The sequence below is a fragment of the Hippichthys cyanospilos genome, chromosome 1, assembly GCF_059441005.1.
Source record: "Hippichthys cyanospilos isolate Australia breed blue-spotted pipefish chromosome 1, RoL_Hcya_1.0, whole genome shotgun sequence".
In the NCBI taxonomy this organism is placed as follows: Eukaryota; Metazoa; Chordata; class Actinopteri; order Syngnathiformes; family Syngnathidae; genus Hippichthys; species Hippichthys cyanospilos.
The window spans coordinates 25,358,499-25,374,833 of NC_142369.1; the positions used below are offsets into that span (position 1 = coordinate 25,358,499).

Below are 16,335 nucleotides of genomic sequence, written 5' to 3' on the forward strand. Positions count from 1 at the left end.
CAGATTTTAAATAAATTAAGTTTATTTAGAAAAGTATTTTTTTTTTCAAACCGCAACTCAAACAGTTGCATCATATACAGTACAGTACATTCCTGCACTCCATTCAGTAACATGAAGTTGTGCTGTACAATCAGAACGAGACATGGACTGCTCTGTCCGATGTTGCACAACACAAAACAGATCAGAGCAGCAAACACATGGACGCACACACAGTTTTTAGCTCTATTTGTAGCAATTCCAACGCTAGTGGCACACAGACTGCCTCATTGTTCAGAGTAGAAACATCCTGTCAACGGTGGAGCACACAAGCATCAAGATGCATTCCCCAATTTAGCAAATGAGCTGTGGCAAGTGCACTGCTGACTCGCTAAACAGTAGGGAAAATAATAGATCTTAACTTTTCCGCAAAAGTTTGTATTGCAAAGCTGGACAAGTAAGTGTAAATTAGATTCGAACAAAAGCAACAAAAAGCTATTCTAACAGCACGATCCCTACATTGCACAATTTGGGGCATATTCTCCCACAAAGTCATATTTTTACACGCATAGCTTGAGAACTTTCAAGATGTGTCGATTTTCCAGTTCACCTAACCTGGAACCTGGAAATTCGTGAGCAACTACCAAAGTTCCTATTAGGAAGATGTCACACTTTTGGATGCGATAAACTTGTGTGATGGATGCGGATGTTCTACTGATGGTCACCATTGATGTGTGTGCGCTCATCAAACCGGCTACTTGGAAAGGAGCCTGTATATTTGCATTCTGTATTTTTTAAAAAATGACTTAAGTAACGCCCTCGTTTCAGGGTCGCTCCGCTCAGAGCGCATACATGCCAAGTCAACGGTAGAATCTGCAGCAAAAAAGTATGGAGCGACGCACTTTTTCTGACTTGAGCAGACAATATGCCCCTCAGTGAGTAGAAGCTTACAATGTATAATGTGCTATCAAATGCATTTTCTTGTAGTGTGCTTCATCCTTTTGGTTTTTAGAAGAGGTGTTGCAGAACATATTCATTAACCGTAAAATTGTGCTATTACCGGAACAGTATTTCTAGGTAAAGCTCAGTTGGTAGTCCCATCTGTACCAAATTTTCATTCATACTAACAGCTTAAAAAAAAAAAGGTTAAAAGGATAAAGGCATGCATATTCCACAAACATGAAAAGAAAACCAGAACGAAAAGCAAACAGAACTAAAAAAAAATAGAACCCAAAGATTGAGATGCATGTGGTACCACAGCCCTGTCAGTTAGTGTTCTCCTTAGTGGTGATGGTGACAAGCTGCTTTGCTGCTTTGGCAATATCATAAGCACATTGGATGACCTGCTGGGTGACAAGCTGCATGTCCGGTCCCGGGCAGCCTTCTGGAGGCACCGCCTTCCTGCATTCGCTCTGAAGTCTGCACGCACTAGAGGTCAACAAGCGCAGGGAGCTTCTCACGGTCTCAGAGCGCGGCCTCTGAAAAGAAAAGCCATACGTAGCTGTTGGTAAACATGTGCATAAAGCTCCAGAAGTCTTTTTTTGTGCAGGCTTTCCACTTTCATCATTACACATTATGCTTTTCAACTCTCGAAATGACAAAGTGACACAGGTTCATCCCCAGTTTCACAGTTAACTTACCTTGGGAAAGAGTGCAGCCATTTCCGTTACAGCCACGTGTATTCTTTCTGAGCATGGTATGAAGCTGTGGAAGATCAAAAGAAGGATCAAGTATGATGGTTGATTAGTTTTAACAACAGTAGTGTAAATTCACAACACACGATGCTTAAAAAATCTTGCAGTAGATCCATGCTCATCCAGGATTTCAAGCAAGATAAACACACCTTTGATTTTAGAGGGTAGGTAAAAGCCTGTTTTCTGTCAAAAAAACGCAAGCTAATTTAATCGTTAGTAATAACCGTTTAATCGTTAGTATTAAAACATCAAACAACAGTAGCTTATCCTCGCACATCCTGAACTACTTGCCAGCCGATTACAGGGCACACAGCGATCAACAACCTGGACTAGTTGCCAGCAAATTGCAGGGCACACAGAGATAATCAATCACTCACACACCCAGTCACACTTAAGGACAATTCAGTGTGTCCAAGTCACCTGCCGTGCATGTTTTTGGAATGTGGGAGGAAGCCGGAGTGCCAGGAGAGAACCCACGTGGGCTCGGGGAGAACATGCAAACTCCACACAGGAAGGCCGGAGCCAGCTGGATTCAAACTCGGGTCCCTTTAACTGTTAGGCGGATGTGCTATTCTCTGTCACCGAGACGCAGTATTAAAACACTGATGGCACGTTTTAAGTCTTTAAGCTTTGCACTGGTTAAGGGTGGGGTGTCAAACTCGTTTTAATCACGGGCCACATTGTAGTAATAGTTTCTGTCAATGGGCCATTATGACGGTGAAGTCAAATACATTTTACCTATGATCGCCCCTTAATTTGAAATCAGAGGCCACTAAAAACTGCTCAATTGCGTTCAATCATGATTGATAATAAAACGTAAAAGACAAATTTAGTATTTTAGGCAGAAACAACAAGAACAAAAGTCATAATTAGAATTTTGCGGGTTTTCCGGATTTGGCCCCTGGGCCTTGAGTTTAGACACCTGTGGGTTAAGGGGTAGTTGGCTGAAAACGTATTTCATAGGGGGTACATCAATGAAAAAAAGTTGAGAACCACCGCCCTAGCAGAAGCTTCCCAAAATGAAGGCATTTTCCAAGCAATGGGCCCACAATGGCTTCATCGAACATCACTATAAATGCACACACATTATCCATTACAGTGAAGCGTGATTAGCTATTGAAAGCTTCGTATTCTTTGCTGTTACATTCCGCCGTATTATACTGATTATACTCCATATTAAATGGGCAGATAGTGGCTTCAGTCGTCACGGACTTGTTCCCCTTTGGGACCTGAACATCACAATTCAAATGCGACTGCAGATGTACACAATCTCCAACCAGTTGCGAGCAGCACGCAAGCATGCAGCCAGACTTCTATCAAGATGGCCTTTAATTTGGCTTCAGGAATTCACATAAGAATGAGTTTTTGGAACGACACGAGTAAGCGTAAAAGAAATGTTAGAGAATCATATGGAAAAACTCAAGCTGATGACAACCTTAAATAAGTCAGGCCCACGGAATGAGAGATGGTAAGAAATCATGTTAGTGGCTAATGATTCATTAGTGGGTAAGGCAGTGGAGAAAAGTGGAGGCAGATGAAGGCCAAACAGCACTTGCGAGCAGGGGCAGAGGCCAGAGTACCAGGAGGAGGGGTCGGGGGTTCGCGGGCCGAACGGATGAAGAGGGGCGGAGGGCTTCTCAGCCCAGGGCACCAGAGTGCTGAAGCATCCCAGACTGTGCCTGAGGCGGCGCACGCCTTCACGTTCGCACGGCCTGCTGACAGGCATGAGGTCCGAGGACACGGAGTGTGGAGATGGGTGACAACGCAAGACGAATCGATTCGAGTCGAAAAAAAAAAATGAGCGGGACAGAATAACGAGGGATGAGAGAAGTCTGAAATGAAATCGGAGTAAACACGCGAGATCTTTCTGACCTCTCGTGTTTGTTATCCTGAGCTGCTCGCAGAAGCTCCTGTATATTCTTGGTGATCTGCTCAGTTTTGCGGATGACGTCCTCGGTGCTGGGAAGCGTCGGGTCCGACTCCGCCTCCGCGTCATCCAGCTCAGGGATGGAGCTGCCCTCCCCCAGCCGGCCACTGCTCCTCAGCCTCCCTCTCCTGCACAGACTGCAGAGGGAACCAAACTTAACTCCTTGCAACAAACGTCTCGGAGGTTTGGCGGTCTCACATTTCTTACCCCGCGTCGTCCTCGCCGTCGTTGAACGTATTGTCATAGTCGCTTTCAGGCATGCTGCTCTGCTTCTCCAACTTGGAGGCCTGCAGAGGAAGCGATTGATGGCGCACGTCATTGGGAATAGAAACCAGAAACATCTGTGGTCAAAAGACAAGTCGAGTGCTGCAACGCACACATCTGCCTCCAAAGAATTAAAACTAACCGTAATTTCATTTCAATATCGTTGCCAGCAAGAGTGTGCACAAATCTCGACCGTCTTTAAAAACAATTGCGAAAGAAGTCTGAAACGGGCTAATAAAGCTGTGAGCAAGAGTGCACAATGTTCAAGCCATTTCGCCGATTATCATTAGTACGGTTAGATTGTTTAGTCTGCATGAAGTCATTACATTTGCTGACACCGATGGAAATAAAAAAAAAATTGGGGGAGGAAAGCTGCATCTTTAACCAATTAGGTTTGCACTTTGCCAGAATAGGACTGAAAGCATATGGGAGTGCTCATGTAAGATGACATTAGCGCTGTGAAATAAGTTTGTTCTTCTAGGGAAGAGTGGACTGTGAGGAGAGCCCACCACCAGGATGAGAATGTCCAGATGGCTTCTTAATATAACCATCAAGACAAAACAGGAAAATTGACCGGACAATCAGACCTCCAAAACAATAACTGGGCCATTTTCGTGGATTCTGCAGCATGATTACATGTGCAGCACAAAAGCTGTTGGTGGCTCATGACAAAACATAACATTATACCAGATATGTTTAGACATAAACCACAAACATCTGGATCGCCGCCTTATCAGATGGAGAAGGATCATGCTGGTTTTCTCTGTAAAGTGCCTTGTCATTGTTGGAAAGAACATCGACTTTAAGATGAAAGCTACAAAAAGAAAAATAAGTATTAATTTACCTTCATAAGGGTGATAAGCGGTTGGTTACCTTGTAACTTTTTTGTCGTGATGGTTGCAGGCATACAGCTAATCATTTCACTAAAAGGCATTTGGCATTACTGTTGTTTGCAGCAGGGTGGAATTTCCCCTTTAGTTCTGTGTAGCGAATATGTGAGGTTGTATTAAGAGTGTTGTGAGTTTACTCAACGTTGTGGCGACTGAGTGTACAATATCCTTTGTCACTAGACATTGTTTTCTTCTTCATTGTTGTCTACTCAAGATGCACTTTTTGTTTTCTTGACCATTTTTTGCCAGCCAGTGAGCGTGATGCTGACGATGGTGTTTGATGAGGTGCCTCATGCAGGACGGCAAGCAGGGAGCAGAGATCGATAAAAGAGTGAGGCGGGAAGAAGGTGATGAAAGCACCCAGTGGACTTGCTGTGTCCCGCAAGAGGAAGTACTTAACCTTTAGATTACTTTCATCCTTGGACCAGGACAAGGTGGATGGAAATGAGGGGAGGGATGAAGATGTGGTCACGTAAGCGGCCTTTTCCTTCTAAAAGATGTGGTCCAAATCACATTTTAAGGAGACAAAGATCTTGTGAAATTAAAAAAAATAAATAATCTATTTTCGGTAATTATTTTAGAACCAAACCACTCAAATGCACTTGGCTTCTCTTTTAGATGTGTAATTTCAAGAAATCGATTGAAGGAAAAACATTAATCTAAAGGACCTACAAGTTTTGATTAAAAAACACAACAAAAGTTTGTTATACATTTCCATCAAGGAATATTAAACGCAATTCCAGCATTTTTTTTTGTCTAGTTAATTTGATAAATATTTTTCATGTACAATTACTACCTCTAAAAACAAATTTCTCCACTTGCTGGTTGAAAATGACATTGCATGCTGTTAAGAATAACAACAATGATGGCTCACTTGTTTTCTGGGTTTGGTCAAACGACATTAACAAGCTGGAGCTGTGTTTGGTTGTTACCTGAGCCTCGATGGCAGTTTTGGTCAACAGTAAGTTGGATAATGTTTTTTTAAGGTAATATTTTGTTCATGAAAAGTAAACGAGTCATCAAATTACCACAGATAAAATAATAATAGTAACAACTAAAAATAAAAATCCCTTTATAGTATTAAGAACTAGGAAAGAAAGCGCAGTTTCATTTGAACCGAAATAAAAAGCAGATGAGTTCATTCGTTTGTCATGCAGCAAAAAGGAGTCTTTGTATGGTTGTTTTAATGCTTCATCAACATAAACGACAGTACAAAACAGAAAAATTAAAATCGCGACAACAGCATGAAGCAAGTCGTACAACTAATCGATGTCTAAACACAAAAACAAAAGAGAGAAGAGGTACACCAGTAAACAACAGACTTATGTGGATAATAACCGGACAAGTTGAAGCGCGAGTGGACGCCATTGAGCATTTTAGGGACGCCCACGTTAAAAAGAACGTAAACGGGAATGGAAGCGATGAAACGGGGAGGAAAAGGCGAAGGAATGGCGGGAGCGAGCAGGTTTTACTTACGTGAGGCGGGAAGGGATGCAGGGCGGGAATAGCCTCCTCTGGGTAAGGATTTTCCCCTTTAGGGAGATAAGGCTTCAGGCCCGAGCTGGTCTCGTACATAGACATGGGCCGACTGGCCCGGGCGGATTGGCGGAGTTTCAGGGCTGAAGGGCTGGAGGGGTCGGGATAGTCTGACGTGCAGGGAATCTGATAGATATTGGCTGTGACTTGCCGCCTAAGAGAGGTGTTCTCACTTTGCAGAGATTGCAGCTGGAAGAGACGGTCAGCAACACACTAAGAGCAAAGCAAGCCTTCGTCCACTTCCGCTCACCGGAGATGGTCTTTTGAAGCTTCCGTTCAAAAAGCCAGTGATAAGCAAGCGAAGGACTGATTGCGCAGCTAGGTGACACGGGCGGAAGCGGAATCAGAGGTGTCGTTACAGAACAAGAGTTAGCGGCAATGGAGATAGAGAAGTTTTGTTTGCGGTCATCGAGGCTGTTCTGGATAAGAGGATGTGACGACATTCACGCTGCGTTGGCGATGAATTGATGGCAGACACGCTGAGGCTACGCTGGTCATACGTGACTATCGTCCAGATTAAAGAGATTTCTACAGAACTGCGAGGAAACTATAACGATAGCGACCAAATCAGGGGCGGGCAAGTCCAGTCCTCGAGAGGGGCAAACCAGCCCGTTTTCGATGCTGCCCTCCAACCAACACGCCTGATTCAAACGATTAGCTCATCGGCACGCTTCGCAGAATCCTGATAATGACTCTGATTTGAATCCGGTGTGTTGGTTGACGGGAAACATCAAAAACAAGCTGGCTTGTGGCTCTGGAGGACCAGACTCGGCCACGCCTGGACTATACTGCGTAGTTCGTGTATAAATCATAATGACCTGGACAACAAAAGTAATCTGTCTTTTCTTTCAAAACAGTGCAAGGTAATTCAACGGCTTCTCGCAGAAGAAGCCAAATCTAAGGCCCAAATCTATCATCATCCAAATATTCCCGAAAAATAAGATAAACCACACTGCTTGAATTAAACAATTAATACGGCTACTACATCATGAACCATTTGGAAAACAATATATCACACATAGGAAAAGTCCCAAAACATGACTAAGAACACACGATAATGTGATGAAGCAAGGCACACACATACAAATCAGATTAGTTATGACCGATGCAATGGATCAAAACAAACAGAAAACATGCATATTCAAACATTCTTGTTAGTAACTAAACAATACTGTTAAAATGATCAAGACGTGTAAACTTCGACGAACAGGAGCGATTTCCTCTTCCGGTGACTACGATTGAGCATGCTGGCCGACTACGGAGGGAGGGTGGAGCAGAAGGGTGTCACAGCGGCCTTCCTGTTCACGTAGTGGAGCGCGGCCTAATTACAAGGCACAGGCCGGGCAGCTGTGGCCCCCCCACATCAATCCCCACCCCGACTCAGTCCAGGCCCCGGGTGATGTTAGTGGTGATGTTATTGCTGGAGCCCGGCGAATACCTTTTTCTGCATCAGTCGCAGCTCGTCGCTCAGGTTGCTGTTGGCTTTCAGGAGATGCTGGATTTTGGCCTCAGAGGCCGAGAGCGCGTTTTTCACCTCCAGGTACTCCTGCATGGTGATAGGGCCGTCGGAGAGGTCGGAGTCCAGGCTCTGCCGGGAGCAAAAAAATAAAACGTAATACATCCGTTGTTAGGGTGGCAAACAAGATCATACAATGACCGAGGTGACGGTTTCACTCGGAGAAAGTAGAAGCGCGCCACCTTTGTCCTATCTCCTTTACTTGAAGGAAGCTCTTGATCCGTATCCTCATCAGACGCTACACTATCATAGTCGGGCTGGTCATCCTGGCTGTCACTGCACGGCCTGCCGGACATGTTCTTCAGGATGAGTTCCACGTTGTCTGCAATAAAAGACACACTTTGGAATTACGCCCGGGTGCTAAAAGTCGTCATTACTGCTGAACGATGAACTGCATTCGTAATATAATCGCGGTGATACAACGTGATATCCTAAAGTCAAAAGCTGTGGTTTAAATGTCTTGAGAACAGCGCAAAGGAGCGGAGGAGAGCAATGGGGTGAAGGAAAAGGCAGATTAGAGCAGCAGGAAGATGGTGAGCACAAACCTTTTCATGAGTTTTGTATAAACATGTTTGGTATTTTTTGCCCTGCGAGGTTATTAAAAAAAAAAAAAAAAAATCTACTTCAGTGTGTTGCATGTGTGGAAGGGGAGAAGTGTCTTTCCGTGCGAGTGTGTGTGGTTGATATGTCTCGTATACAAGAGTCTCATATAACATTAACATGTCCTCAGGTCAAATGATTTGAAAATGCAAGCACCCTGGCTTATATGTCACATGTCGGCCACATGTTGCACTGTCGGATCGCAGGGAAAAAAATGAAGACAACGAAATGAGTATATCTTGTCATTACTCACTATTTCTTCAATGAGGTAATGCCTGCTGCTGGTTTTTGAATTCAGAAAATGTTACCATTTATTACTTACTTACTTATTTTATTACTTACTATTAACGTTATACACTATTATTACTGCATTTACACAATTATTCTCCTTTTATGCATTATTTTAGCATGCAAATGCTTATGACTACATGTCAAAGTGGTCAATTTAAATCTGTAATTGGAGAAAGTCAGATTAATTTACATTCCATTTCATCAATTTCCATTGTAATACAGATTATGTAATTGATTGTTTAAAAAATAAAAAATAAAAATCGTGAGGCGGGCCCCCCTAGGAGGGCGCGAGGCGATGCCATGGGAGGGCGGATGACCCAAGGGAAAAGGATTTGTTTTTGCCATTTGTGAATTGTAATTGTGATGAAGTGTGATTGTGATAAATAAGGATTGGCGTTGTCTTTTTTTCCCCAGGCACTTTGATGCACTTGGGTTTTTTCTGCTTAGACAAACCTTTAACCTGTATAAATGCTGTAAAAAAATAGTTAACAGTTGTTGAAAGTTGGTTTATATTGCTTTTTCCTTGTGTCGGTGTTAAAAATGATACAGTTTCAGGTATACTTATACAATTTCTTAAAGATAATAATCTTATTTATGGTCAATGTGGCAAGTGGGGGGGCATGAAATGTTTTCTTTCCTGGGGGACTTTGCAAAATATATTTGAGAAGCACTGCTGTAGAGGAAAAAAATAAAACCAACCCTAATTGATTTTTGGTGTGACAATTAGATTATTTTTTTGTAATCGTTCATTCCCAGTTGACATACTTTCAAAAAAAGCTCAGCTCATTCCTGTATGGTTTGGAAAAAAACATCCAGACCTGGTTGCTGTGGAAGGTGATTGATTCATAACTCGGTAAAAAGTGTAACCTTGCATCTTGCAATGTATTAGAAAAGGGAAGGCTACATAATAAATAACAATCTAGTACATACAGCATTTGCGGTATATACTTTAATCTTGGCATGGGCCTTGTGAATTACAAGATGACAAGACTTGTTTTGAGAACCTTTCCTGAGCCTTACACGGAAGGGATGATTGTCAACAAATCAAATGGTGGCGGTACGGACAATTGTTTTGGTACTTCTTCACGATTTTTGACCAACCAAAGTAGAAGGTAAACAGAGCTCGGTTGAAAGAGTTTTACTCGCTCACCTTTGGGACCGGCTGCCAAATTCCCTTGTTGTCTCCGCTTTGCATCACTCAGTATGTCAATCACAAGAGTTGCAAATTCATGTGCGTTGAATCTAGCAAGTTTCTGGCGTCCCTAAAAGAAAAGAACAACTGATCATTATGTGGTCAGCATGGGAAGCGGGAAAAGCTAACTTGCCTGGTTTCTTGTGGATGAATACTCTGGATTGACAGGGAGGAAAGGCACCACAGTTGTCTCTGTCACAAGGGCGCTGTGATTCTGTGTCGCAAGCCAAACTTCAAGAGAGTGTGACAAATGATATCAATTCAGTCATTTTTATTGCAAATATCAGTGAGCATAGAAACACAGTTCAAAAAAGAGGTCCGTGCAAAAGCAGCCCGGTCCATGTTAATTTAGTAGGACGCGATAATGAAGCGCGGTGCCATATTCCACATAAGTGGAATTATACCCCCCAGGGTGATTATCTTCAATTCATGCCCTCCCACCCGACGGTTTTTCACTGAAAAATAATAAGAAAACCTATGTGTGTAACTTGTATGTTACTTTTACGATGTGACTTTTAATATACAAAATCCTACCCCATGCTTGTGAAAACACAGCTGTGCAGAAACCTTTACCTGCATCGGTCTCTCGCCTGTCAACCTCATCATACACATCCATGGCCAGCTCCTCAAATAAATGATTACTTAGCTGCAAAAGAAACGCAAAGTTGGACTTTTAATGAAGGAAAAAGACAACAAGAAAATAACTATGTGCCATCACTTACTGACTGCAGCTTCTTCTTTGCCGCCTTGGCCAGTTCTGATAGATCTAAGCTGCTATAGTGAAACAATAATTCTCATCACCATGATGAAGCATAGGGCAAACATTTGTCTGCAACTCGTTTGATTATACTTACATATTCCTAATCCAATAACAGAACGCATAAAAAAGACCAAACAACATCATTTAAATGAAGAAATCTTTTTACTATTTCTGGGACTAAACTAAATGCTGAAAGGGTGAAATGTGAAATATGCAGTTTCCTCTGACACTGACAGTTGACATTTCAACGAGTCCCAACAAGCCGCTTCAAAGCAAAGACAATGACAGGCTGCTGCCTAAACTTTGCAGTTCAAAAGCACTCAATGAGAAAGTATTATGCTTACCTGTCTGCCATCTGAGGAACAATGAAGTGCTGCCCATTTTTATGATCTTAAGGGAACAAGAAGAATTTGTACTTTTAGCTCAGATTCAATACTGGGAAACTCACAGCACATATTTGACATCAGCCTTTAACATTCCAGAAAATTTTCCAGAAAATCAGACCTAAAAATACATGAAAAAATAACATAGATCATGGCTGTCCAATTATAACACATGGTGTGTGTTACTAAAAGGGCTGAAGGAGATAAGCCAATCCGTCGTTTCCTTGTCATAATGCGTCAAAGTCCGAAGAAATTATCCTCGCAGCCACGTTGTTGGCAGAGGCAATTAGGTGGCGCTTGCCAAACGTATTTTGTTGCCATGTTCTGTGCAAACGCTCTAAAACAAATGCATATAATATCAAATTAGAAGTATACATAATCATTTAAGCCTTGTAAATGACATACTTGTTTTGCATTCGGATTATTTTATTCAAACGCATGTGGAAAAAATTGTGTCAGTTTTGAGTTATGTGGTTATAAGTCAACGCCCCTTATATGGGGGTTAATAAACTCGACTTGTAGTTGAAGAAATACAGTGTGTATACCTGTGTGTATATATATATATATATATATATATATATATATATATATATGTGTGTGTGTGTGTGTGTGTGTGTGTGTGTGTGCGCACTTGCACATGCAGTGTAACAGGTTTTTTCAGCAAAAATAAAGATGAGACACCATTAAGCTGTTTTATTCTGTTTCTCATTCAAAATGAATAAATTATTTCAAAAACTTGCAAATAAACGCGTTCTTAGCTACCACCAGTATGTTTTAAATATAATCGTAGGTCTAGTCATCTTTAAATTATATTACAGAGGGCGGTGGAACTCCTCCGGGAACTGCCATGTTTGATATACGTAGCTAGACAATGGTAAATGCAGCACCTGCAGCACTTCCTGCTGTCCGTAATTAAAAACATTGTCCCTTGAAATCACTCATTGGGGTTTATAATCTTGCTGACAAAATGTCTGATTTTCAAGAAGCTCGATGCTAGAGCTACACAATAGCTCTCGAATTTCTATATAGTTTAATAGAAAAAAAGAAAATCTGCATTCAAACATCTGACATGGTTCTACTGTATGCAGCGGATGGAGAGTCGTGTGTAACATCGGAGGAAAATGAACAATATTTCAACTTTTTACTGTCCATTCATCCTTTATACCATTTTTATTTCAAATTAGCATCTTTTGTACCATTCTTATTTTAAACTTACGAAGTCAGTGAAATTGCAACGCACCTGGTTTTCTCCCACACAGGTAGAACGCCAAGCGATCTGTCAGCTCATATTGAATCTCCACCAGTCTATTAGCCAGGTCATGGTGGCCAGCCTCCCTAAAGTGAGAAGCATTACAACACACATGGAACCAATGTGACTTGGGTAAGTGTAATAATGACATGACTAACCTTGCATAGTCAATGGGAGTTTTGCCATTGCTATCAGGGGATCCAGGATCTGCGCCATAAACAGTTAAAAGTTCAGCCTGAGAGACTTGTCCTGCCTTTGCTGCCACATGCAAGGGAGTGTTGCCCTTTTCCTTGGAGAGACAGAGAGAAAATGAAGAATAAGTGTTGGAATCTACATATCATTTTAGAAAATGAATATTTAGATAAAAGGTGACATGGTTTATTTTTGTTTCTCAGATAATGATGTGAATGACAGCATCTCACTAAGACTTCATGAATTAGAACCAACAGGTTAGATACAAAGTGGCGGGAATCTTACTGGGTGAAAAAAGTTTGCTTGCGCTCCCAGGGAGAGCAACCTCAAGCACGTCTCCAGGTTTCCAGTGCGAACACTTGAATGGAGTTGCTAGAACGGAGAAGCAAATCACTTTTTAATTGTTAAGGAACTGATGTGACACTGAGCGGCAGAAGCAGTATTTGCCCTCACCTTACTCAAATCCTTGGCTGTTGAGCTGTCATCCTCTCGACAAGGCATGCGGTGGACAAACGCCAACATTTGATACTTTGCTTTAATGAATTCTGACTTGTTGGGGCTATGAGGAACAACAGTTCACACGGAGACAAGTAAAAAGGAGTGCACGTCATGCAAGGAAAATGGAATTGTTTTAAAATAAGAGCAACTCACTGCAATTTGTCCTGGGGGCTGGCCTTGCGTTTTCCACTCATCACAGATGCGGGGTCCAGAAGGGAGTGCTCCCAAATTGAATTAGCGCCATTGCTGTACAACATCTGAACCATCTAGGTGAAATGAAAAACAAACACGGAAAATTGTGCTCCAGTGATTCTGAAGAATGCCGTAACACTTTCTTACTCAGACCAAAACCAATACACTTGCAATACCATCTTCAGTTTGGGATAGTTTTCTCACTCTCTTTACTACCCCAATTTTTAAAAGGTGGACATAAATGTAGTTTTTGATTCATTTTAGTTCACCAATAAGAAAATCCCAAGGTGTGATGTCATATTACGGGCGACACGAACATTACAAAACAAGCATTGGAGTTACTTGTAGCTGCGTAGGAGGCCATGGCGTGTGCGTCAAGTGGCGGACTTGTGAGCTGTGTCTGCCCAGACTTCGATGAACACTGCAGCACTGATCACAAATCAACACCCCCCTGTTCACTGAGGCCCAGCGGGGTTCTGTTAGGAAGAGAACACAACACTTACTGGCTGTTAACTGTTACTTTGTGAGATGTGCCTCTATTACAAACAGGCACAAAAGGCTGCTTATTCCGCTTACAATTTTCAATATTTCTTCTTTGACAAGTCAACATACTGTATCTGCCTAGCTAACAGATACATGAGCAATGAGATGTTACGACATAGTCTCTTTTTTGAACATAATAACTGCAATAATTGTGGGCAAATTTGTCACCCGCAAACATCAATAAAAAGACAGCTCCAAGCTTTATGTGGCAAAGCACATATTTAACATAAAAAGAATTCCATCAGTACACCATTAAACGAAAATGGTGCAAACATTATGAATATTTAAATATGCTTTTGCCTAATTTTACTCATAAATTTATTTCATCGGTCTGAAATTTGAACCTGTTTATTGCACATAAAGCTGAAAGACAAGAAGCCATGACTATCGCATTAAGTGATAACGGGCGAATTCAAAGTCAATTGTTCAACACCTCACGATAAGTCAATGGCAGAGCTAAATGAAGAAACATATTTAAATAAGAAAATAACGATTTTCAGACAAGTTAGAAGAAATTGATTAAGTTCCATTCACACTCTATTCATTTGTCTTGGTGCACTACACCTGGTTGGGAATGATTGTTCTTGGGTCTTGTTCGATATAAGCATTATGATTCATATCAACAATTTTCTACACATTTCTAAATAACCTGTATGGATCACAGTTGGGATTGTCATACACTGTACTGTAAGTGATCACTATTGTGATATGTACTATTGTGATTGATGGTTGACATTGAATGTTAGGATTTGAAATGTAGTCACTACTCTAAGAAATGACCTCGCTGATCTGCACACCACAGTTCTTACTTGAAGTGTGTGTTTCACATTTAATGAATGGAAATTCATACAGCCCTCTACTATAGCCAATAAATTGTAAGCTATGTGATTGGCTGATGCTGGGGCAGGACAGCAGCTAAAATGTAGCAGGAACAGCTGCAGGAGTTACTTACTCGTCACATTCATGGCGCCTAGTAGTGATTTGAAGTGTCTCAATCAATCTAGTATGCCACTTTGAGACCGCTTCACCGGCGTGCCGCATTCACGCTTTCCTCAAACAAGTGCTGCTAAATTTAATAGCAGATTTTGAAAATCTAAAAATATTCACAGCCAACAACTGGTCACAGTTGTAAGGGAGGGGCAAGTGAGCCCAGCTGCTGTGGAGACCTTAACATGTCAGAATGAAAGGATGAGTGGCAAAAATGGTTCCAAAGCTAGAGGAATCAAATACAGTATATTTATATTTGGATCTATGAAAATCAATGCTCCTGTCACTATTTTACTCTATAGTTTCGACAGGATATACCCCCAGAAAAAGACTTCCAAATTGAAAACACTGTCAATTCAGTCAGCATCCTGTTTGGCTTCCTGTGCTTGCTGAAAAACATCACGTCACAATTACAGAAGGGGGATTTCACACACAAGAACGAAAATATTGAGTGAGGATTTCGTGTACAGTAGATTTTGGGTTGTTAATGCATTGCCATAGTTCTTATCTCGGTGGATTCAGCAAAATGCTGAGCTTTTGAGATGTACGGATATAAATGCATCGTCCACCCAAGAAAAGATATCACGTTAATATGGGATCACACTGTCTAGCAAGAGAAAAAAAAACAAACAGATTGGGGCTTGATCATATGAATTGATGTCAGGTTGGGGCACTTAAATCTCGGGTAACAATCTGTTCAAACGTCATCTTAAAACGACAAAATCAAACAAGAAGTGTTCGGAAGCGGCCATCGGATAGAGGTCAACAACCCTAAACGTGTGTCACATCGCAATTAACCGTGAATTAGATGGTATGGTGAATGGGCAGCGCGCTAATAATCCGATTAGAACAACAACCACGGTATGTTATTCTACTGGACCTGGTGTGAAGAAACCACTCGTTACTCAATGCGCCAAGAATGCATACGAGCTAATGCGGACACTTCGACTCTAATGTTTACTTACCAGGGACGCAACAATCTGCACACACATCCGTGTTCCTCGCGCGTTTGGACATCCTAAACTGTGGAAATGCTTGCAGGAATTAGCTCCGTATCTTAGCAATACGCACGCTGGTCATTGGTGACTCCCTGGAGATGACTTCCGCGTTAGCTAAAAACTAGCCAATTAAAGGCAACGCCTAACACTGAAACGCTACGTCCGATTGAGATTGTTTTGAAGACCATTATAACGCCATTCCTCTGCAGAGTTGAATGCCGATTCCATTCAAGTTAGCTGACTTAGCAGCTGACTGGCCGACAACACTACACCCGCTTTAATAGGACGCGCTGCGGTCTGTGGTAGACAGACAGCCGCAACACAGCGAGCTTCAGTGTCTGCCTTGCAGACGCAAATCTAGCGAACCCCCGGCTACGTCTTACAGGAAACGTTTCTCATCCTACAAGCAAAACGTCTTAAATTTAGTTTGGAATTGTGTACTATGTCACGACTCATATATCTTTCAATAAAAAACTAAAGTAAAGATTCATTCTAGTGGAGTTTGTATTGTACTGTATAGCCTGGCAAACGAAATTGAGGGTAAAACTTATTCAAATCGCGCGCTCATTTACTGGTGTAAATGGTGATTTAGTTGCGATGCGATTGTTTCAGTAATCGTATAGTGATGGTTTTATTAGTTTTGCGTC

At 41.8% G+C, this 16,335-nt stretch overlaps 1 protein-coding gene across 6 annotated transcripts; it reads right to left on the reverse strand.

Moving 5' to 3' along the window:
• Positions 1-4: 4 nt before the first annotated feature.
• On the reverse strand, positions 5-16,114 carry git2a (G protein-coupled receptor kinase interacting ArfGAP 2a). Of its 6 annotated transcripts, XM_088402032.1 has the most exons (21): positions 15,656-16,114; positions 13,503-13,636; positions 13,122-13,234; positions 12,924-13,029; positions 12,756-12,842; positions 12,437-12,567; positions 12,270-12,364; positions 10,991-11,036; positions 10,609-10,660; positions 10,460-10,532; positions 10,020-10,117; positions 9,845-9,956; positions 7,986-8,125; positions 7,726-7,875; positions 6,228-6,476; positions 5,152-5,241; positions 3,805-3,884; positions 3,543-3,734; positions 3,251-3,385; positions 1,617-1,680; positions 5-1,454 (listed from the first exon to the last, which is right to left on the reverse strand). In XM_088402032.1, exons 1-21 carry the CDS (start codon positions 15,705-15,707, stop codon positions 1,242-1,244), a joined length of 2,412 nt encoding a protein of 803 aa, XP_088258158.1. In that variant the 5' UTR covers positions 15,708-16,114; the 3' UTR covers positions 5-1,241. The 6 variants fall into 6 exon arrangements, with proteins under 6 accessions (XP_088258158.1, XP_088257819.1, XP_088257730.1 ...); XM_088401693.1 differs by lacking the exon at positions 3,251-3,385 and having other exon boundaries at positions 10,609-10,657; positions 15,656-16,106; XM_088401604.1 differs by lacking the exon at positions 3,251-3,385 and having other exon boundaries at positions 15,656-16,104.
• Between the last annotated feature and the right edge of the window lie 221 nt (positions 16,115-16,335).

Bases quoted from the DNA above. Each gene is read 5' to 3' on its own strand.
- git2a (XM_088402032.1), bottom strand. From the start codon at position 15,707: ATGTCCAAACGCGCGAGGAACACGGATGTGTGTGCAGATTGTTGCGTC. The intron at 12,843-12,923 runs GTGAGGGCAAAT...TCTCCGTTCTAG, and splicing joins CAGCCAAGGATTTGAGTAAG to CAACTCCATTCAAGTGTTCG. The intron at 11,037-12,269 runs GTGCGTTGCAAT...TGTTCCCTTAAG, and splicing joins CCTGTGTGGGAGAAAACCAG to ATCATAAAAATGGGCAGCAC.